This window comes from Cordyceps militaris (assembly GCF_000225605.1).
Source record: "Cordyceps militaris CM01 unplaced genomic scaffold CCM_S00003, whole genome shotgun sequence".
In the NCBI taxonomy this organism is placed as follows: domain Eukaryota; kingdom Fungi; phylum Ascomycota; class Sordariomycetes; order Hypocreales; family Cordycipitaceae; genus Cordyceps; species Cordyceps militaris.
In genome coordinates, this window is record NW_006271971.1 from 3,676,512 (window position 1) to 3,698,574 (window position 22,063).

General features: G+C 53.0%; 5 protein-coding genes across 5 annotated transcripts; 2 read left to right on the plus strand and 3 right to left on the minus strand.

The window, feature by feature from the left end:
• Nucleotides 1-5,651: 5,651 nt before the first annotated feature.
• On the plus strand, nucleotides 5,652-13,280 carry CCM_04761 (MYB DNA-binding domain protein; the record flags this gene model as incomplete). The annotated part of the gene is made up of 4 exons (XM_006669907.1): nucleotides 5,652-5,820; nucleotides 11,137-11,707; nucleotides 11,827-12,423; nucleotides 13,181-13,280. The coding sequence occupies 4 exons, from the start codon at nucleotides 5,652-5,654 to the stop codon at nucleotides 13,278-13,280; spliced, it is 1,437 nt and encodes a 478-aa protein (XP_006669970.1).
• A 488-nt stretch (nucleotides 13,281-13,768) lies between these two features.
• CCM_04762 (tRNA methyltransferase) lies at nucleotides 13,769-14,719 on the minus strand (the record flags this gene model as incomplete). The annotated part of the gene is made up of 1 exon (XM_006669908.1): nucleotides 13,769-14,719. The coding sequence occupies one exon, from the start codon at nucleotides 14,717-14,719 to the stop codon at nucleotides 13,769-13,771; it is 951 nt and encodes a 316-aa protein (XP_006669971.1).
• Nucleotides 14,720-16,698: 1,979 nt separating this feature from the next.
• On the minus strand, nucleotides 16,699-17,991 carry CCM_04763 (dimeric dihydrodiol dehydrogenase; the record flags this gene model as incomplete). Its single annotated transcript, XM_006669909.1, has 2 exons — nucleotides 16,699-17,369; nucleotides 17,436-17,991. The coding sequence occupies 2 exons, from the start codon at nucleotides 17,989-17,991 to the stop codon at nucleotides 16,699-16,701; spliced, it is 1,227 nt and encodes a 408-aa protein (XP_006669972.1).
• A 1,188-nt stretch (nucleotides 17,992-19,179) lies between these two features.
• CCM_04764 (aldo-keto reductase (AKR), putative) lies at nucleotides 19,180-20,174 on the plus strand (the record flags this gene model as incomplete). The annotated part of the gene is made up of 2 exons (XM_006669910.1): nucleotides 19,180-19,498; nucleotides 19,552-20,174. The coding sequence occupies 2 exons, from the start codon at nucleotides 19,180-19,182 to the stop codon at nucleotides 20,172-20,174; spliced, it is 942 nt and encodes a 313-aa protein (XP_006669973.1).
• Nucleotides 20,175-20,279: 105 nt separating this feature from the next.
• CCM_04765 (Deoxyhypusine synthase (DHS)) lies at nucleotides 20,280-21,476 on the minus strand (the record flags this gene model as incomplete). The annotated part of the gene is made up of 3 exons (XM_006669911.1): nucleotides 20,280-20,345; nucleotides 20,422-21,201; nucleotides 21,270-21,476. The coding sequence occupies 3 exons, from the start codon at nucleotides 21,474-21,476 to the stop codon at nucleotides 20,280-20,282; spliced, it is 1,053 nt and encodes a 350-aa protein (XP_006669974.1).
• Nucleotides 21,477-22,063: the final 587 nt, after the last annotated feature.

Below are 22,063 nucleotides of genomic sequence, written 5' to 3' on the forward strand. Positions count from 1 at the left end.
TTGATGGTTCGAGGCAAAACGTGGGGTTCGTCGCAGAAGGGGGCGTCGTCTGTCGTCTCTGACACAAGCACGAGTGCAGGGTTCTTCGGCTGGTGTCCAAATAGAGTAACGTCCTTGATCTCTTTTACGTGTTCTTTGCAATCTGGAAATGCCAAACTTGGAAACGAAGGGGCCGTAACTGGCACAATGCAAGAGCTGAGGTGGTTCATCAGGCCTTTGGGGCGTTGGTGTTTCGAGGTGGGGGGGAGGAGGGGAGAAGGGAGAAGGAGAGCTGTTAGCCACGACGGAGCACCAGCCACATGTGGCACAATGCGGAACCTTTCAGGGTAGCTGCCCGATCGACTTTGGGCCCCAGCTTGGGAAAAATGGTCAACAAGATTCATTTCGATCATGATGACTCCGTTTCCGTTCTTTCTCAGGCAGTGCGTTGCTACTGAAAAGGAAAAAGCAATACTAGCAATGTCGGGCTTTACGCCGAGAGGTCGTTTGTTTGGCGATGGTGTACGTGTACATTATGACCAACGTTCAACATGATACACCCAAGTCAAACAGTTCGCATAAGCCCCCCCCCCGATATGAAGGATGTCATTCACAACCGCGCAACTATTATCCAGCCTCGCGACATATGCACGCAACATTCGGGCTCCGCGTACACTCGCATCTGCACGTCTGTCACGCCTCACCATGGGTTCGCGAGGGGCAACACACCACCCAAGGCCTCGGGATACCGGTTCTATGGCACCGATACCAACCATGACAAATCATACCATAATAACAACTGATATGAAGCCGGGAATCCTTGATTTTATCTGCCGTCAGGAGAGAGACTGAAAGAAAAAAGCACACATGCGCCTCCGCTTACACGCACCACCCACTCATCATCATCCATGGATGCGCGTAGGCGGAGAAAAGAGACATCACCCCCAAATCATCACCCCCAAATCTCTCTCCCCTTGTGGCCACCGCGGGCGTTTCACAGTAGTCGATGCTGCAGGTAGGCCAGTCTGTCTGCATGCCGCACATGCCAGTGCACTCACCAGTACATGTAGTGCACCAATCAAGAAAGGGCCCCGGCAACGGGAGACGATGCGCTGCACTACGTCACCGACAAAGAAAAAAAAGGTCACTCGTTACACGCTCTGCCCCCACGCTGGAATACAAGGCTCGTGCTGTGCAATAATAGATGTCACTCCTTCCATCTCTGTGGTACGAGATGATGATTTACAGACGGGATGATAAAGAAGAGGAAAAAGAGTAGCCGGGAAAATGTCAACAGAGGGGCCGGCAGACGTGGCCAACCGTAGACGGGCCAGGCGGTCACGGAACAGCGCAGGCATCGCCTCACTTGTAGACAACGCGAATGCGGCTTCTTGTGCACCGACAGGTAGTCGTTTATTCCCACGGAACTGTCGACACCGAGAAAAGTCCACCAAACGAGACGAAACGAGTACACCGACGCTCCGCTCGGCAAGACTGTAAGTGGTCGCAAGTAGTCCTGCCCAACGCACGGCGCGCGGAATACTTGCAAGTAAAAGTTTCAAGCCTCACCCGAGGGCTCGGGATCGGCATATAAACTCAGGGCGGCATCGTCCATCTGGTTCTGGAATACGCCTCCATGCTGCGTCGTGTGACGCGGGGTGGGTAAGGGGCCGAATTGTACAATAGAGAGAGGTACACATCACAACTCAGCTCACCAGGCCATCTTCCACATTGCTCACCTAGTTCCGGGTGCATGAACTGCTGCACCTGCGCAAGGTACTGCCTATTTTGATTGGGCCACCAAACCACTGACCGAATGTTCTGCAGCAGCAGCAGGCACAAAGCCTCTGACCAGTCCCCAATGATGCGCAGTGGGTTGCATACATCAAGGCGAGCTGGCAGCCTCCCCATTCATGGCGCTTCGAGCGGTAGGCACGATGCACCCTCTATTGCGATGCAAGCAACCCCCCAAAAAATACAAATCTGGAAACTAGCGGTCAACAGGAACGCGATACTTGACCGCAAGCACTGCCCAGCCTAGCCCGGCCCAGCCCAAGGCAGAGCGATGCATCATAGAGATGCTGTACAATTTGCCCAACCCGCTCAATGGAAAATGCCAACGCACGCGGCTGAGCCTATGGGGCCAAGTGGCTTTTCGCAGAAGGCGGTGGCGGCCCGACTGTCGATGAACTTGTACATAGATACCTACCAACTGTCATCATCACGGGACGAGGAGCCTGTGCTCACTTCGCCCACTCGATTTGGAACTCCATGTTCACCCAGCGACCCGGTCCGTGGTGTACAGAGTGCCGGAGCTGGGGGCGTGGCAGGCGTGCCACGCCTGCGAGAGGCGCTGGCAGCAAAAGAAAAGAGACAACTGACATGCACGTATCAGTGCGTGTACTGGTACGCACGCCTTTTTATGCTGCTCTTGGTGGCGGTCAGGCCAAGTCATGTCGCGGAGCGGGATCCGGCACGGATATCATGCTTGCTTTTGCTAGTAGGAATTAGCGGTGCTTGCTTTGCCCTCAGCCACCGTTTCTTACACCCTGGCAAGCGGGCACGAGCAAGTCAACATGTGAGGCGTCCCATGTTGGGCGGCAATCCGGCCAGACGAGAACAAGTGTTGAGCATCTTTGCTATTCGAATGGGCCGAGGGGTGCTGCTGGTATTCGCAGCCTCTCTCTCTCTGTAGTGCGCCCCTTTCACGACAGATGGCAGTGACCCATGTATCAAACGCCACAGATCCACCACACCATGCTGAGCATCGTCGCGATTTGCAGATTACCCTCCCCCGACAATGCAGCCACAAGTGTGATGTAGTGGTACATTGAAGGAAGCAATACGCGACAAGGGGTCAAGAGCAAGAGGCTGTATAAAGTATAATTGCAGCCCACGGGGTCACCGGCTCATAGATGAGTGAGACACGGCCACCTTGGCGGCGTCGGCATAGCTTATTCGGCTAATCTAAACAGTAATAGTTGGCAAAAACATCGGTGTGGAAAGGGAGGGTATATGTGTACGTACGAATTTGATTGACAGCCCAACCTGTGCGGAATTTGACTGTGGCGTTTTGTTGCTGCCCAATGGAACATCAGTAAGCGACGGAAAGTGGCGGGCCCGAGCTGCCGGAAGAGATGAGATGGCATGCCCAACATGCTGGGAGAAGCGATTCTGCAGAAAAAGGTGAGATTTCCATGCAATAAAGTACTTTCTATGAAACGCCTCCGCTGGCGAGCTGAAGTTCAACAACGAGGTGGCGGCGGTATGCTGTCCAGCTCACGGCTGGAGAGCCTCACTTGCGTTAGTCTGTTGCCATTTGGCCCCCCCTGCCCGCTTTTGGCGCGATGGACGTTGTGAACGACTCGCAAATCGGCTTAGCTGAGCCAGTAGTCTAATAAGCATTGACTGAACTAGTGCTCCGTACTCGCGTACGGAGTAGACAGCGCCACTTTGTTCCTTGATTGCTTTTGATGTCCCCTCGAGATTGTTTGTAGTGGGGATTGATCCAGCTTGTCGGGTCCGGCCCGGTGGCTTCCGCCAGTTTAGTCTCATCAACAGAGTAGAAGCTGGACCAGGGCGCGCACAGTTGTGTACGACGAGTACGTACTGCCGTCCATGATAGGGGCTTCAAAGCTGCTGGTACACATTGTGATGAAACGGCCATACGTGGGTGCATTGCGGCTTACAACGAACAGCTTGAACTTGGGGACGCAAGAACACGTAGAAAAGGCGAGTACGTGGTGCTGCCAGCGTGGTGACGCGGTGACATGCCTAGGCCAGGGCATTCTGCCATGTACCAGTACTTGGTACGGATACCTGGCATTACTGAACATGTTTGTGCTGTCTGTCACAGTCTGTGGCAGCTCCATCTGGACCCGAGATCTCAGGCTGGGCAACTGACAAGCCACAATTATTCCTTGCTGGGCACATCATTAATTAGACGGAAGCAGGGGCGACAAGGGGCCAGCGGGCATCGCCGTACGCCATGGGGGGACTGATTTCGTACATACGCGAGAAAATGCAAGGCGCACGTCTGTCTGGCATCCACGATGCCAAATATCTGCTCTCGAAAAAGCGGTCTTGGCTTGCAGCGGTATCCACCAGCCAGTGACACGGCTGGATCATTATACATGGGGGAGCAGAGTGACGACGAGTACCAGTAGACGGCATTGGTAAGTCGTAGTTAACTAGGGTTTTCGGTAAACTCTCTGCTCCTTCACCCATAACTCGTTAGCACCCAACCCATTGTTAGCGAGCCCAATGGTCTGGTAACTGGGAGCCCTGCACGCCACCCCTGGGCCCTGGTAAGCAGTTCAAGCCTGTCGCGCAAAACATAATCGTTTTGAGGCCCCAACTTTAAAAATTTGCCCGGAACCATCTGGCAGCGAACTCCCGGACCAACGTAGTGGTACAAGCTAGCATCAAGTGTCATAGCGGACGGGGCGGCAACGAACGGCGGCGCCGAGCAGGACGAACCACCTGGATAACGGCGGGTAGCCGGAAGCAAGTAGTATTAGAATTCCAAATATTCGTACTTTGAGACAGAGCAGACCATTTGAGAAACCCGATTGCTTGGGTACTGAAGGAAAATTGGGGCAAGTGAAATCGCCTAGATTGACTATAACGCGGTCAATAATACTGGTCAGCAGTACGGAGTAGATATAGAGAGAGGTTCAGTGACAACCACACAAACGCGAGCATTTTGCGCCGGGCAGGCAACGGGTTGCTTCACCGCATGCCTTGGTGTACTGATAGATAGTGCTGTGCTGAGGCAGACTTATCATTAGCCCACACTCTTGTGGAATGGTTGCAAGTGCCTTTGTAAATCGAGGCAAGCCGTCTGGATGGCATTACTCGAGTGCAGTCTTGTTTACGGATACACATACCTAAAATCGGGGCCCCGCGAAATGAGCAAGTGGCAGGAAAAAATACGGCAGATGAGGTCTTGGGACAGCATGCACGATTGTCGACGTGCAGTGGACTTGCAGTGGACTCGCGCGGAGTCAGGCTGGGCGAATAAAAGAGCGTCAAGAGAGAAGCGGGAAAAGACTAGAGTGGTGCGGCATTATTCTGTTTCCAGTTTCCAATAATATCCCCTGGTTCTTGCGGGCAGGTGACGCTAGATGGATTCTGGAAGCAGAGGAAGTGGGTGGAGGGCAAGACGGGCCATTGACAACGAATCTCTCTCGAAGTGCGGTGCGGCCGAGTAAGGATAGGACTGGTAACTAATAACTAATACCTAGTTAAAAGTCTGGTTGGTATTAGTTAGAGTATTCGTATGTACCCGTAACTAGTTAGTGGTAGCCTGATTTCGTCGCGAGTCGAGTAAGGAGGAGGACATGGCTTGAGCACCCGGCTCGCATGAACAAGCTGGGGACCTTGAACCTTGCAAGAGCGAGCGACGTCTCTGCCATTCGTTGTTGAAGGAAGAGACCCGATGCAGCGTGCGAGACCTGGGGCTGGGGTGGCTTGGGCTGGCAAGCCAGGGCCTTGGCGCGGCCAGGCAAGACAAAAGTTGACGAGGTCGATTTGGTGGCAGACGTGTGAAAGAAGAGCGGCTGGTCCTGGCTTTGCCCTGAGGATTAAGGCCCAGCCGAGCGGGCAGGCTGGCAGGCACAGTCCCAAGACAGGAGCGAGGAACGAGGCAGGCCGCGCCAGGAACGCCAACAATGTGTAGCAACCAGAGTCAGCCCACCGGCGGCCCGCGCAGGAGCCTGATCCGCCTGATCCGCCACCGCGCAATCTTGAGGGCGTGGAATCAAATACAGTGCAGCATGTCGCAGGAGGCAAGGCCAGAGGCGGCGCGACGGTCCATTGACGATGCGGAACAGAACAGGGGTGTGTGCTGAGAACTAGGGGACCAAGGGCGGACAAGGATGACAAATTTGGGCTACGGCATTCGTGATTCGCGTGGCGAGGACGAGGACAAGAGGCCAGACGGGAAACGTCTTGTCCGGATGGTCGAGGCAGGCGGCGGAAAGCCAACGAGCGGTAACTAATAGTCTGTACGAATGCGTCGTTAGTGAGGGCGGAGGTGCACGTCGACGACGACTAGACACGAGGGGCGGTAGGGTTAGCGTTGCATTGAAGAGTCGCATTCCTTGACCGATGAACTGGTGTGCTGGTTGGAGCTGATTCGGAGGAGGCTGGCGGTCAAGAGGATGATGGGAAAGAACCGGTGTGGGATGGAAGTTGGCGCGATGGTTTGTTGTGTGAGTGTGATGCGTTTGGAGGAGGAGGAGGTGGTGGTGGTGGTGTGTGTGTGTGTGCGAGTGTGAAAAGGAAAAAGGTGGTGGTGGTGTTTGCATGGGGTTGGCGAGGGTTGGCGAGGGTTGACGAGCGGGTTGGCGGACAGCCGAGAGACAGGTGCAGGGCAAGCAGCAGGCAGGCAAGCAGGCAAGCAGGCAAGGCAAGGCAAGTGCAAAGTGCACAGGCAGGTGCACCGTGCAGCCATGTCCATCCAGCTGTCAGTCAGGCGTGACAGGTGCGCGGATGGTGGATGGTGGGGGTAGGGCGGGGAGGGCCCTATTTTCCTGCCCATCTCCTCGCCATTTAGGCTATTTGGGGGTGCTGCAGCGATGCGCTAAACTGACTGTGCCACAGCAGCGGTCAGGGTCCGTCGCAGCTCTTTAGTACCTTAGTAGACGTACCTTACCTACCTGTACCTAGTAGCGGTCTTGCTCAGCATTGTCAGCGCACATTGCCCGTCAGAAAATAGCATCTCCATCAGCATCATAGCGGTCTGCATCGTACCTCGTAGTCTTTCCCCGCCAGGCATCATTACTCGTGCTATACATCGACAACCGAGCCACCGCGTCATCGTCCAATGACGCGGATGTGCCTGTCCTTGTTTTATTCTTTTTTTTTTTCCCCTTCCCGTCTTGTTCTTTTTTTACATTCTTTTTTACACTACACCTTTTCTTTTACACCACGGGTCATCTGCATGCCCGCATGTCTGGGGTAATACCATCACCGTCATACAATCACGTAGCACAACCCGTCTCGTGTTACGTGTTTTGTAATTGCATTACCATTGCCAGCACGGAGTACACGGCGTCTAATACTTGGTCCCAATATCAACTGCAGCAGCAGCGTAAAAAAAACAAAATACCAAAAAATAAATCTCCGGATGCTTGTTTCACTCGAGACTCAGCCCATGCGGAGACGGGGGCTTGCCCGCAACGAATCGCTGGTCCAACCGTCGTGGCTACATAGTTATATCTAATAATCCTCGTATATAACACAACAGCTGCTAATGCTGCCCACGTAACTGGTAAGTGGCAGTCGCCCAACACAGGGGGCATCATCTAAAATCACACGTAGCAAAGCATACGCAAGCCTGCTCGAGCCTGGCCGCGGGCGTATTCGCATGTCCGGATACGCAAGCCCTTTGTAATTTGTACCCAATCGCACCACCGTGCCCTCTCAACCGTTTGAAAGTGCGTGGCCAGCTTCCTTGTTGACCATGATGCTCCCGAGACCAGGCACAGCATCATGTGCTGTACTCGTCTGCCTCCCTGCCTCGACAATCTCCAGAGTAGTTTGATGGATTGCATAAAGTATAAATCGCCAAGCCCAGACAGTGTTCAGACGGCTGCACCTTGCAAAGCATCGTCGACCTCGTCCGCCGCCCGCTTATCCCATCGGATGCGAGCAATTCCAGTTACCATTGTGGGAAAGGGAGAAAAGTGGGTGTGCACTTAATATCACGGCGAAAAAGAAATCCCGTATCCTTACCGGTGATCCAGTAAAAGAAAGAAGAAAAGAAGAGAGGCGCCTGCTTTCTGCCCCCCACGTCCAAGCGGCGGCCTTGTCAGACAAGGGGAGCTTCCTTCCTCTGTCGCCCACTTACATGCACAAGATGGCAAGAAAAGGATCTTCTCATCAACGCCACGGGAGAGCTGACGACTGGTTGAAAAGGACTCCATAACTAGTGGGAAAAAACTAAAAATGAAAATATACAGACGGTCAGCAATAATAGAGTGCTGTTGCCCAGATTTGTGGACTGTGTCTCAGTCAACAAGCAGCCATGTCATCTACGCTGTTCCAGACATGCGCCAGCGTTGCTGCATATCAGAGCACAAGACACTGGCACAAATAAAGTGGCACTAAAATGCTGCATCATGCCATGTTACACACTTGGCGGACTCAGAAACATAGTTATGCTCGCCGTTCCATATTCTTCAACGCCAGGCGAGGCGAGGCGAGCCGACTCCAGATGCACAACGTTTTTTTTTTATCCAATTACACTCTAGTACTCCGTAACCAACCCTCCGAGTCAAATAGTTAGCTAACAACTAGATAACTAGCTAATAACGTTGGCCTCCTCGTCCTCTTGTGGCCCAGCGTGCCGTGCCATAGTGCTCCGTACCGCGCTCCCCGATTTACTCGCCCACGTACGTTACTCAGTTACTCCACGCTTCCCATGTCGTGCCATGCCAGATCAATCAATCAATCAATCAGACGCAGGGCACTCCAAGGCCCCAGGGGGGAAAACGCCCGACGCTGGAGCCTCGTCAACTGATCAGTCAACGACTTGAAGTAGCCGTATTGCTTGCCACACTGTGCAACAAGGGAACCGTGTACTACGCTCCTGTCACAACCTTGGGAGACGGTCCTTTTCTCCCGTCGACGGCCCTTGCCGCATGTGTCAACTTGTGAATGTACAGCAAATGACACTCCTGGTGTTCCTGTCCGTTCCTGTTCCTGTTCTAGTTCCTCCCCTCCATCCCACCACTTTGCTTTTCATGACCCCCTTGTTCGTCCATCCATGGCTCACAGAGTTAGAGCCCAACAATGGGCCCCCTAGTCACCCTAGTCGACCCCCATCTGCCCTATGAATCACTAGTTATCCCAAGCCAACGAAGCTTATGAGTGTTGTTTAGTTGGTTTCTCCCCCAACTCACCATGTTCTCTCTAGTTAGTTGCTTCCGAATATTTTGGCTCCCATTTCTCTTCGCTGCCACTCACTGCACCTAACAAATGATTCAATTACCCCCAACACGGCTAGCTTCGCATAAAATGTACCCTAATTGTTCACAACTCACAAAAATTCCCGTGTGAACCCCCTTTCTCGTTCTCATCACCCGTTTTGCCGTCCTTGTTTCCGTCTTGTCTCGCCGACTCCTCTTCTCATTGTCTGGTCACTCGGGTGCTCTTGTTCGTGAACCTGGTTTCTCTAGCGTCAAGCTTGCTCTGCACGTCACATCACATCACATCATTCACACGCCCCTCCTTGGTTGCGCTTTGTTCGATTCGCCTTTGTTTATTAATACGGAGAAAACTTCCATTTTCCTTCGGCCTACTATTTCAAATAAGACAAAAAGCAACCTTGATATAGCTTTCCAAGTGCAAGGCCTCCACTGCCCATCTGCCCATCTGCCCATCTGCACAAAGAGGTGGCCAAGTTTCCCCGGCCTGCATTTATTACCCTTGAAAAGGCTCATCTGTACGACGGCTTCATTTTACCCAACCGATCATGTCCGGTAACCAGCATATAACCGCACGTCGTAACTACTGATAACTACATGGTAGATTGAAATCCGGCCCAATACATGACTGTGATGCCTTTTCCCGCCTTGTGCCCCAACGCGCACGCCCCGTTGCACACCCTCGCAGTACACACCACACACACAAGACACAGAGAGCATTCACAGCAGATGCATATCCGGACTGCACCCCTCCAACAAGACAGATACATCCCCAATCTACCACACCCCAGTTCACTTAGTTAGTTAGCCTGCTGAGAAGGTCCCAACCATCCTCCGGCTTCCTTTCCGCAAAACCAAAGGCAAACTTCCGTCTTGCTCGCTCGCTCGTGGAGCCAGCCACTCTGGACCGCCATCATCCCAGCATGCAGTCATACCAAGCGTACTGATAGCATCTGTTTATTTCCCTATGCTGCCCTATACCCTGTACCTTGACAAGCCCCAAGAAAGAACCCAAGCCCCAGAGTTGCATCAACGGTGTCAACACCCCCCTGCGTCCACAGACACACCCCTGGCTCTACACTCACACGCCCCTCCTCCCGTCTGGCTTCTACCTCTCCCACTTATTACCTATTCCTGCTGCTTGACCTGGGGCCTGGCTTGTCCTCGTTGATGGGCCTGATGTGGACTTGCTTGGGCATGCTTGTGACTCGGGTGAATGAAGAGCAACACTACTCCGTACACTGACTTGCCTTGGAAGGGGGGGACCCCTGCTGGTGCGTTCATTTTTTCGCGACCCGATCTGTTGGCAAGACATACAGGGAATACCATTTTAAAAGAAAATAAAAATAAAAATAAATAAAAAAGAGAACCCTTGTCTAATCCAGGCGCCCCGGGCTAGGCGTTTTTAGAACGTGTACAAAGCAAAGCAACCCCGTACAAGAATGGAATTCAGTGGTACTGTGCTGAGCCCGTTGCCGCCGTCAGTCTCTGCCTCATCTGCTATGCTCATCTCCCCCCATTGGTCGGATGAAACCCCGGCATGTCCAATCATGCTTACGCCTAGCCTCATAAACACTGCTTTGCTGTGACTATTTCTGGCCAGCTTTTTCTCTTCTGCTCATCTCTTCCTCTCTTTGTACAAGTACCTGTGTACTGCCCTCTCTCGCTAACCACCTTTCAACTTTGACCGTTCCTCGACGCCAACCTGCCTCTACACCTTCTTTTCCAGATACCACACATACACTCGCACACCACACACACTCACAGACACACACACACACACCTACTGAGTACCTGTCTTTGATCCTGCCACTGCCCTCACCAACCAGTACCCGACCTCTTGTCCAGGCCAAGCCAAGATCCAATACCTTCCTTCTTCAACGCTCGCCGCTAGTCGTCACTTACCACGCCTTGCCCTCTCCACTGATTACAACCCAACACCTAAATATCCGACCACCACCAACCACACTTGGGAGGCCTACGTTGGGCATTGACTATTTCATAGCCGGCTTCTCTCCGAATCTCAAAGGCGCGCATGCCTGAAGCCCAACAATAGAAGAACCCCTGCCTCGTCGTCTGCTCTTTCCCTCATCCGTCGCATTCCTCCGCAGCACCTTATTAAACCCCCGTTGCCTGCCTGTTCGCCGCACCAGGCACGCAACCACCATAATCGCAGTCGTGGCTCAAACCGAGACACAGTCACTACTCTGCCTCTCGCGGGCAGAGTTTCCTTTTTCGTCTACTGTTCCCAGCGCCGCCATCAACTTTCGCCGAGTCTCTAAAAGTGGTTTCAGGAAGTCTACGCCAGCACGAGCTTCTCGAACGACCATCACGGTGGATATCGCCTCCCTCATCAAACGAGAAGACTCAGATGAGTCGAAAATTCTGTCAGCAGACTCCAATCGTCCTCCAGTATTCTCTTCCGCTGCACAGCCGGCCCCAATGCTCGCACAGCCCATGTCCCATGGACCACCTCCTCTGGCCTCCCAGATGTCCCACCACCAGATGCCCCGGCTGCCTCCCAGAGGTGGTAGCTCGTCCAGCCGACGCCAACTGCCTCCGCAAGGCGTAGAACAGTATCCGCAACAGCCGGTCAAGAAGCAGAGCAAGTGGTCCGCCGACGAAGACGCCATCATCATCGAGCTCCGAGGCAAAGGAATGAAGTGGGACGACGTCTCGAAGCACTTGCCTGGACGAAGCTCCATCAGCTGCCGCCTACACTATCAAAATTATCTGGAACGACGCAGCGAGTGGGACGAAGAACGCAAGAACAAACTCGCACGGCTATATGACAGGTTAGTGCACACATGAATAACATGACGAGCGAAATTGTCTCTGGAAGCAGCTTTTCTGCAACGAGCGTCGAAAACGGCCCATAGTGCAACCGATGTATGCGACACTAACACGGTGATAGATTCAAAGCAGAGATGTGGGCGAAAGTGGCGGAAGAATTACAGGTTCCGTGGCGTGCGGCAGAAGCCATGCACTGGCAGCTTGGAGAACACGACATGGCACGCCGAGCCGGCCAAACCCCGTTTACCCTTGCCGCCGTCAATGCCGAGGCCGCCGGCCGAAACGCCCAGATCCGAGGCCACGCCCATTCCCACTCGCAAGAGAGTGTAGGACGCGAGATGCGAGCGTCGCCGCCACAATCGTCTTACGGAGCCATGGGCGGCCCGCGGCCACCGGGCGTCATGTCCCGTCGTGATGCGGCGGGCATGCAGATCGGTCCGCCGCCGCCGCATCCCATGCCGGCGTCTGTCACGTCGGCGCCGCTGCAGAAGCAACAGCCGCCTCAACCGCACCCCGACTACATCTACAACATGGGCCACGGCCTGCCGCCGATCCAGCCTCAGCCGTCACCACGAGTGCCCGGTCCGCTGCCTGGCGTCGCCGAACTGACCACGGGCGTCACGCCCTACTCTACGCCCCCTTCGGTGCACATGCCTGGACCGCCGCAGAGCATGCATCACGGAATGCCGCCGCACGGCCACCCCCCGGGGCAGTCCATGTACGGGGAGCAAGATCACGGCCGGATGAAGCGACCTGGCAGTCCCGACAACCGACTGCGCGAGAGCAATTATCGACGACGAATGGAATGATTCAAAGCTTTTGCGGAGTGTTTTCTTCTTCTTCTCTCTCCTTTCTTTTTGCACAATTTCCTCTTTTGAATTTGACTAGATGGCATGATATGATGGGATATGGACTGGTACAAAGGTTTTACAGGGCGGATACAGAGTCGAGCATTTTGAAGCGCGGATTTTTTTTTCAGTTTTTTGGAAAGTATAAACACCACTCTTACACAACAACAACAACAACACGAGGACTACAACTGGTTTCCGACAGACGGCTGGCACGCAAGCGGAACGTTTTAATGACACATACGCATCCAGAAAGAAAGGGCCACAGCAGCACAGTGGCACGGCTGCACACGAAACAAAGCAGCAGCGCCCCCAGATTCGGGGCAGCCGGCGAGAAAGACAAAAGTTGTGTTTATATATAAATAAGCGTTAGATTCATTTTTCTTGGCGAGGGATTGGCATTTTCAGGGAGTCCATTCTTTTTGGCGGCCCTTTATTCTCTTTGGCTACTCGTTTTTCGTGTTTTTTTTTGGTCACTCAATTTTATGCACTTGGATATGGTCATAGCAAGCGCTTGGATTTCTTTACTCCGAAACAACTAGTCACAATGCAGTGGACGGGTTGGGAATGGACCAAGGATACTTACTATCACTATTGGGGCTATAATTTGGCTAATGTCACTGCAAGAGATACCATTCTTTTGCTTCCTCTGTTGCTCGCGATGCTGTTGACCTTTGGCCTAGGTGTTCGATTCATTTTTGAAATTTCATGTACTATTGAGGACTAATCCATAATACCGAATAGTTAGATTACGTATTCAATGCCGCCTCGGCATGCTTAGTTGTGTGCTAATGGGACAGTCTTATCTGTTGAGCAGGCCGTTAACTAACGACTCCGTAAATCCTCTCCCAAAATCAAAAGTGTGATACTCTAATGTTGATTCTTTTTCCTTTTCAAGTCTTCTCCAATCATCACTTCAAGTTTTGAGTGGAGTCTGCTCAGTATATGTTGGAACGGCCAGTCATTTTGTGTCAGCTCTCTAACAACCCTCTTGTTTCTGGTTATCAGTATTGCCATCCCCCATCTTTCTGCGCTGACCCCCTTCCCGGGTTCTTTTCTTCAACTCATTTCGCGTAGGCGAACTCCGTATACAAGGTGTGTGCGGGGAGGAAAGGAGGAGGACTGTCCAGGATCGCGCATGATCTTTTTTTTCGGGGGGAGAGGGGGGCGGTCTGAGTGTGTGTGTGTGTGCCTTCCACCCATCTCGTCGACCTTCTACGACTGGGGCCGGCTAAAGACTGCCCACCAGTTATCGCGCTCGTAGCCACTTTCCTCGACCACACCGCCTGCAGCGACAATGTCCTCCTCGAGCTCGCCTTTCTTGTACAGGTGATAGTAGCGTTGAAACGTCTCGTTGGGGCGGCCCTTGGCCCGCATCACCCAGGGCACCAACGTGTCCTGCTCGCTGCCCTCGCTCCAGCCGCGCCGGCTGCTCGCCTGCTCTAGTGCCCATACAAACACCAGACCGGTGGCCTTTGTGCTGCTGCGCTGGCCCCCAGCCGTTGGGGGCGTCGGATTCGTGGCGGCGGTGTCGTCACCGTCTGATGTGCTGCTGGCCAGCTCTGCCGTGGTGTGTGAGGGCCGGAGCCTCGACAGGAGCTCACTGATGGCCTCCACGCGGCGTCCCCTTGTAGATAGATGGTGTACGACGGCGATGCAAATAACAAAGTCAAATGCATCGTGGCGGTAGGGCAGGGCAAGGCCATCGGCGACAGCGACCTCGTTGCCCCCGTTAATACAGCCACAATCGTCTCCTGCGTTCTCAGGAGCATCACTCTTCTGCGCTGGCAAAGGGGAAACTGTTTTTAGAGTATTAGAGGTGGCATTGCTGCCGGCGCCGCCGCGGCGACTGCGTGCGAGACGCACAAGCTCACTGCTTCGGTCAGACCCCAGCATGTGCAGCGCAGGGTTGACGTCGAGATACTTGCCGTTGCCACACCCGACATCGAGCCCAACGGCCCCAGGGCGCTGAGCCTCTAGGTAGGCGGCCACGCGGGGCCATGGCGAGTGTCGCGTCGACGAAAAGTGCGGCGCGATGGCTTCGTACACGGCATGCACGTGCGTCGATTCGTATGTCTCGGCGTCGCTGGCATTGCCAGCTGGCGTTTCCTTCTCCATCTGTTGTTGTTGTTGCTGCTGCTGCGGCGGCGTTCGCGCTGTTTCCATAGACAGACCCCTATAACAAACCCCGGGAAATATACCCGTGGGGAAGAAATGGCTTTGGTATTTTTTTTCGCGCAAAGCCCTCACGTTCAACTTCCAGGCGAGATGGCTAGCTGGCAGTCAACTCCCGGGTGAGATGGCTAGCTGGCGTTTGGCTGAACTGCGCCAAAGCTTCACAGATACAGCTTGTTCTGAGCCGCTCTGCTCGACCAACCCAAAACAAGATATAACTAGAAACCAGCTGCCCGTTCCCTGCTCGAAAGAGTGACAAGCCGCGAGTTCGTAACCGTTGCCGCTCCTCTAAGACGCCAGGGGCGAACGTATAATGCCACACCGAGAATACGTGTCACGGCAGGGTGATGAAGCTGCTTTCAGATGATTTTCGTGATTGGCCAATGCTGAAATTGGTGTGCCTCGGTGTGGGCTTGCAGTGGTGAGGCAATGAATGGCCGGGGAGATGCCAGCATAGCAGCGCCAAGCACGTCACGAAACCGGAACCGTGCCGGGAGAGAGGAGGGGGGGCGCGCGCAGACAATCGTCGCGAAGAAACAGCAACTAGCAGAGAACTGGAATCCTTGTCGATAGCATCGACGGCCGATGCAAACGATGGACTGGTGTGTGTCGGTGGAGTTGGCTCAGTTGCGTCTTGTCTGTCATGCGCTGGCGCGGGGCCGAAACGTGCTAGTGTGCTGATGAAGGTTTTTTTCCCCTGCCTTCAGTCGACTTCCATTATCTCGGTGCCTATCGTGGCCTCGTTGTTGTGATACCGCCCAACTGCCCTGGTACGTATGGCGATCAGTTAGCTTGGGGGGTGCAAGAGGCAGAAAATGTCGACGTGGTGGTGAGTGGATCATGCAGTTGCGACGCCCCTCTCAATCAATGACAGAAGCATTTGCCGGTCAATTTCTTTTTTTCTTTTTTTTTTAAAAAAAAAAAAAGAGAAAAGAAGAAGTCGCTTTCGGATAGCATACCTATTTCCAGAATATCACTTGCATTGACTTCTAGGTCGTAGCCCATATTCGCATGGATGGGACTGGCTTCGTTATTTGCAGGGTATTCGTCCCCCCCGTGATGTCCTTGCGCTTCGTCACCCTCTCTGCTGCGCTAATTGTTTTGCTCCTTTTTGTTACATTTTCCCTGGAGAATAATTAGGGCATAAAAAAAGGCTTGAATTTAGCACGCATAAGTTACCCCTGCATTGACACCTGCCAGGTTGCCACGCCATACGCCAGCTGTCGCAACCTATTCCCAGGTCACGTGTCAGGGCCCTCATTCATGCACCGAGCCTTGACTTGAGACGGTCTTTGAAACGTCAAAGATGAACTTTGCATCTTTGTTTCAATGTGCGGCGGCTTCGGATGAACCACCCAGATGAGATGATGCAGGCCGTTGTGTTGGACCAGGCGCTGGAGCAATTACGAAACTGTCCGATTCAGACATTCATTTATTCTCTAAATATACAAAAAGCGAAACCAATTTCCCCCCCAAAATGCAAGATAATTGCTATTTAATATCGAAACCATTTCCCACCCTTGAACTTGATTCTACGTTCTGAGTGCCACGAGTGAGAGAGGCGATGGCACTCTCAAGGGACACCAATGACAATGAGGGGTGTGTGTCTATCATTGTGCTTCCTTTTGCTTGTGACTCATGCTTGTATCATGTAAAGCATCAAAAAGGTATATTATTACGCTGCTAAACCTGTCGCCTATCTCGACGGGCGCTCCGGTTTGCTATAGACCAATAGCCGCTAGCAGATTGTAATACCAGCATGAACTTGTTCAGTTATGCATGAGAAACCAAATTTCAAGAGGTGGCTCTGAGAACCTAGAAAAATTCGGCGAGATGATTTCTACAGTGGATTTACTTCCCCTTGCATTCTAGAGCCGTATTTGAGTTTTTTTGGACCCGACGTGGGTTATCCAAGTACATCCAAAGGTCCCGTTGCAGCAACCTCGCGTACCGTGCGTAATGCGTTTTATTTACCGCTTACCAGTGTTGAGAGGGCTCTTAGGGTCAAAGACATCCGTAGAAATGATACTAGGGTATTTGATCTTTCCTTGCTGGATGGCAGAGTCCATGGTCTCCATAATGACGATGCTCTCACTCAAAGGTAGGGTCTCGCTCTCCTTGCGGCCATCACGAAGACAGCGGGCGCACTCATCCGCTTCCCAGAACATTCCATGACCATAGTCAACCTTGGGATCCTTGGGAATGGGGCAGTCGACAATATCGACGTTGCTGTCGTCTTTCCGGATGACCTTGTACTGTGTGGGACGGAAAGCGGGACCAAAGACCTGGATCTCGCCTTTGGTTCCCTGGATGCGGACCGCGGGGCCGGCCGAGTTGAGGTTGTTAGGGTCGGTGGCTACCTTGATGGAAGTCGTGGCGATACCAGTCATCTTGTTCTTGGGAAAGTGGCAGATGATGCTGGTCGTCTCATCGGCACCGGTGCGGTACTGGTCGATGGCAGCAAGAACGTTGGGCGATTCCTTGTCCTGCTGGAGGTGGTACAGAGTCTGAAAGACCCAGGTGAGAGCATAGATGCCGAGGTCGAGGAGGGCACCGCCGGCAAGATCCAGGTTGACCATGCGGTTGGTGTCGGGATAAGTGACAGAGCCATCGTCGTTGCCGTCAGCAAAAGCTAGATCAGCTGCAAAATATAGTCAGCTATGGGCCATCCATAATCACTGTATCACGAGACAAGTATAGGTCATACCAAGAGTGCGGTGAACTCTGCCAATGGCGCCAGAGGAAATCAGCTCGCGGACCTTGATGCTAAGCGGAAAGTAGCGTGTCCAGACAGCCTCCATCAGGAACAGGTTCTTCTCCTTGGCCTTGGCGACGAGCTTCTTGGTCTGGGCCGCGGTGACGGTGAGCGCCTTCTCGCACAACACGTTCTTGCCAGCCTCGAGGGCCAGCATGGCATTTTGGAAGTGGTGGCTATGGGGCGTCGCCACGTAGATGATGTCGACGTTTGGGTCAGCGACCAGCTCAGCGTAGGAGCCGTACGTCTTGGCGGAGGACGGCCCCTTGATCTTCTGGATGAAGCTAGCCGCGCGGTCGGCAGAGCTTGATGAGGCGACAGCGACAATCTCGTGGCGCACGTCGTGGACGTCACGGACGGCCGGGTCACAGAGCAAGTCTCGGCAGAACGCTGTGGCAAGTGTCAGATGTGCGGCACGAGGCCCGGGACCGAGGAGCAGCTTACTTTCGGCAATTCCACCAGTAGCAAGAATACCCCATTTCACGGTGAAGGGAGTTTGAGCAGCCATTGTGACCTTGATTGTGTAGAACTGAGGAAGAGGAAGTTAACGTCTGCCGTACTAACACCCCACTACCCACTACCCCGCCATAGGTAGGGAGAACACGCTTTGTACTAACCTTCTTTCTGATGAATCGATTTGGCTCCTTCCAAATGAGATGATTGGCAGTGAAATTTAGATATAGAAAATGTGAAGGAGGAAGAAAACTCAGTTCGAGATGTCTAGGTTCCCCGCGTTGAAACTCCATCCGGAGCAGGAGCGGGATCAGCTCCGTCTCCTCAGGTGGGATGGTGGGGTTCTCCGAATGACGTCCATCAGTTGTGCCTGCGAAAACCGGAGCCGTCGGGAAAACGGCGCTGAAGACGAGGCGCCACGATTTAACGTTACCTTTGCCAGGATCCAGTTTTAAAGCTACTTGACGAGCGCCGTTTACGTTTGAGAAACCAGTCTCAGTCAAGGTAGAAGCCGGTTCTCGGAAAGCTGGAGAGCATGATGGTTACTCGAGGGATTCTCTATTAGAGGAGGCGAGTTCTACCGAGCTTGTACGCCATTGGTCCAATCTATCAAACAGTACAACTCGATATTTGACAGAGTTGTTCTTGTGAGTCTGGGAACAGAGGTTGGTCCATTTCCACGGCGCAGTTACCGCTTTTACAGACGACTAAGCATTCTCGTTTGATCCGGAAACTGTACTAAGAGTATAAGTATTTACCTGTTGCGGGCACTTGTTGCCGATACACTCCTTGGTTGCAAGCCAGCTGTTGGTCGTCGCCCTCTCCCTTCTCCCCTCTTAACAAGCACTGTATGTATGGGTACTTCGGACATAGGTTGAAGCAGGAGGACTAAAAACACTGCAACAAGTACCATTGTGACGCCAAATGCAATTTTGATGTCTCGAAATATTTTATGATGCCATAGATGGGTGACTTGGGTCGAAGTGCTATGGATATAGTTGGAGAATGTTCTGTGCAGGTCAAGTTTTGTTTAGCATCCAAAAGAGCGGAATTCTACAATACATCGTTGGCATGCAATTATCTTACTCTGCCACAGTCAGCGCTACCGTGGATTTGCGAAGTTGCTCATTCTCCTTCACACACTATTGACCCCGCTTATGTCGCCCTCGAGTGGCGACCAGACCGTACGAACTTGCGCCATTCACTCCGCGCACTCCAAAAATCAATAAATTCATCCAACACAATGGCACAGCCATCAATTGGTGCTCAGGCATCCCGCTTGGCGCGAGATTTCACCCTGAACGGGGTAGCTCGGACGCGCATGCCCAAGCTCGTCTATGGCACGGCATGGAAGAAGGACAGGACAACCGACTTGGTGTACACAGCGCTCAAGACTGGCTTCCGCGGTATCGACACTGCAGCCCAGCCGAAACACTATAATGAGCAAGGTGTTGCGGCTGGTTTCAAAAGGGCCGTCTCTGAGGGCATTGTGAAGCGCGAAGATGTTTTTGTGAGCCCCGATGATAACGACGTCACGCGGAGGCTGGACCCGAATCTAACAGGTTGGGAATCTAGATTCAAACTAAATTCACACCGCCAAGCGGTCAGAACGAAGACGCACCGTATGATTTCAAGGCATCCGTTGAGGACAGGGTCCTCCAATCTGTCGAGTCGTCGCTCCGAAACTTTACCATAGAAGGCCAGGTGACCTATCTTGACAGTGTTGTCCTGCACTCCCCACTCGACACCCTCGATGACACCATCACGGCATGGAAGGCTCTGGAAGGATACCACCCGCACAAAATCCGTAATCTGGGCATCTCAAACGCTACGCACAGCTTCGTTGAAGCTCTGTATAGCCGTGTCACTGTCAAGCCTGCCGTTGTGCAAAACCGGTTCTACCCCGACACCGAATATGAAGCTGGGCTGCGCGCGTTTTGCAAGGAGCATAATGTCAAATTCCAGTCCTTCTGGACCATTGGAGCGAACCCGCAGCTGGTCAAGAGCCAGCCGGTCGCGGATATTGTGCAGGGAGCCGGAGTTGGTGTCGTGTCTGCGTACTATGCGCTGGTCATGGGTTTAGAAGGCATTGCGATTTTAGACGGAACCACAAAGGAAGCTCACATGAAGGAAGACCTAGAGGGCCTCGAGCGCGTCGGTGCATGGGCTGATGGCGATGGAGCGGTGGCGTGGGTCAAGGCACTTGCGGAATTCAAGAAGCTTCTTGACGAGCCCTGATTAGACACGTCAAGGCCAAGAGAGTCTACGCTTCCACAGCGCTAATATACTTGTGGATTGGTCATTATTCTATATGTGTTTGATCATGCAATGCGTATGTTTCGTTCAGATGTCCTTGGCAAAAGTGTTGGCCACAATGAATGGAAAGCAGGCTGTCGCTTCCATGTATACCTGTTGCAGAGGTCAGTATCCAGCCTAGTAGAGTCCACGCATTGCTACTCTGGTAATTTGCATTTCGGCCACTTACTTTGACACTGTCTGCGCCAATTTTGATCTTGCCCCACGACACAGCCTCGTCTGGTCGGGCGCCAGCATCACTGCCATCAAACTCCTGTCCTGTGTTGATATATACTGCAGATTCTGCGCCGTTACGCATGAGACATGCGTTGGCAATGTGATGCTTGACAACGCCGCCACCCAGTATAATCATGCCAGCCCGCTTGGCACGCACGGAGATGGTGTTGATCTTGCGAATGTCCTCGACGATGTCGACTTTGAGCTGCTGAGGCGAGGATTTAAAGGTGTGAAAGTAGAGCATATCGCCGAGACTGCCGTCTGTCAGCGCTGGGCAAAAGACGGGAATATCGTTCTTATAGGCCCAGTAGTAGACGGAGCGCTCATCGTTGATCTCCTTGCCGAGGCGGTGGATGATTTTGGACGGGGTCCAATTGATCTCGTCGTCGGTGCCCTTGCTGGCTTCTTGCTCCTCGAGCATCTTGTCGAGAATAGGTACCACCCAGTCCTCGAAAGCACAGTAGTTGGCGTTGGGTACAAGCAGGTTTCCAATGCGATTCAGGCCCCTTTTGCGCAAATCGGCCCCGTCGGCGCTGAAGGACCCCATGTAGGTCTCGCCGAGGCACTTGATGAAATCTTCCTCGATGCCACCAGCTGTGGTGACAATTGCAGAGACATGCTTATGCTCGACGAGCCAGCGAAGAACACCGCGGAGGCCAGATGATATCAGATTAGAAGTGTAGCCGAGAAAGATAGTGGTTTTGTCCCCAGTGTCTGGGTCTCTCCAAGCTTGCTGGAGGCAAGTTAGGATGTTTTCAAAGGGAGCTTTTATGAAAGATTTGAGGGATATGTAAGACGTACCATTTCATTTATGATTCGAATGGCCTCGCTCATGGCAGAAGCCTGAAAGCCCATGTGGCGCATGCCGATGAAGAGATCGTGTGCGGTGATGGGGCCTTTGAGCTTGTTGAAGTCGAGCTCCTCCACCTTTTGAGCATCAGCGGGCATATCCTCGGATTTAACGAGGACAGCATCCTTGGCCCCAGAAGGCGCAGACTGGTCCGCCATGATGAAGGGAGACGTTGTGCGCGCAGTGTTTGTACTGATGCCTAGTCATCTGTACAAGCTGTGCCGCGGGAAGACAATTTTCTGATTCACCCCACTGTACCTGGTGCGCCTCATTGTGCCACCTGCCAAACCACTGCGGCTGTACCATAGAACTACTAACTCCGACTAACCGTACTAACCTACCTACCGAGGCCTGTTTTCTGACAGGGCACTGGACACGTTTTCCGCTTAACATGTAATTTTCCCCTATCACAACGCTGTCAGGTTGCCACTACGTGTTAAAAAACATTTATATTTTTTATAAGCCGTGTTAGAGACGTCAACAGCGTTGTGACAGGGGAAAATTATCTATCAAAAAAACGACCTGTCTAGTACCCTGTCTAAAAACAGGCCTTACTCGCGTATGTAGGCAGTTCGCGAAATGCTAGCCCAGCACCAAACGCCGAGTCAGGACTAGCGCTGTTCGACAATGGCCCCAGCCTCAGCCTCTCGGTACCTAACTAGGTACCTGGAGTGGTACTTGCTGGTGCTGGCAGGTACCTAGCAGCCAGTCATGATATCCAGTACAAATCTGGGGAATCCCATCG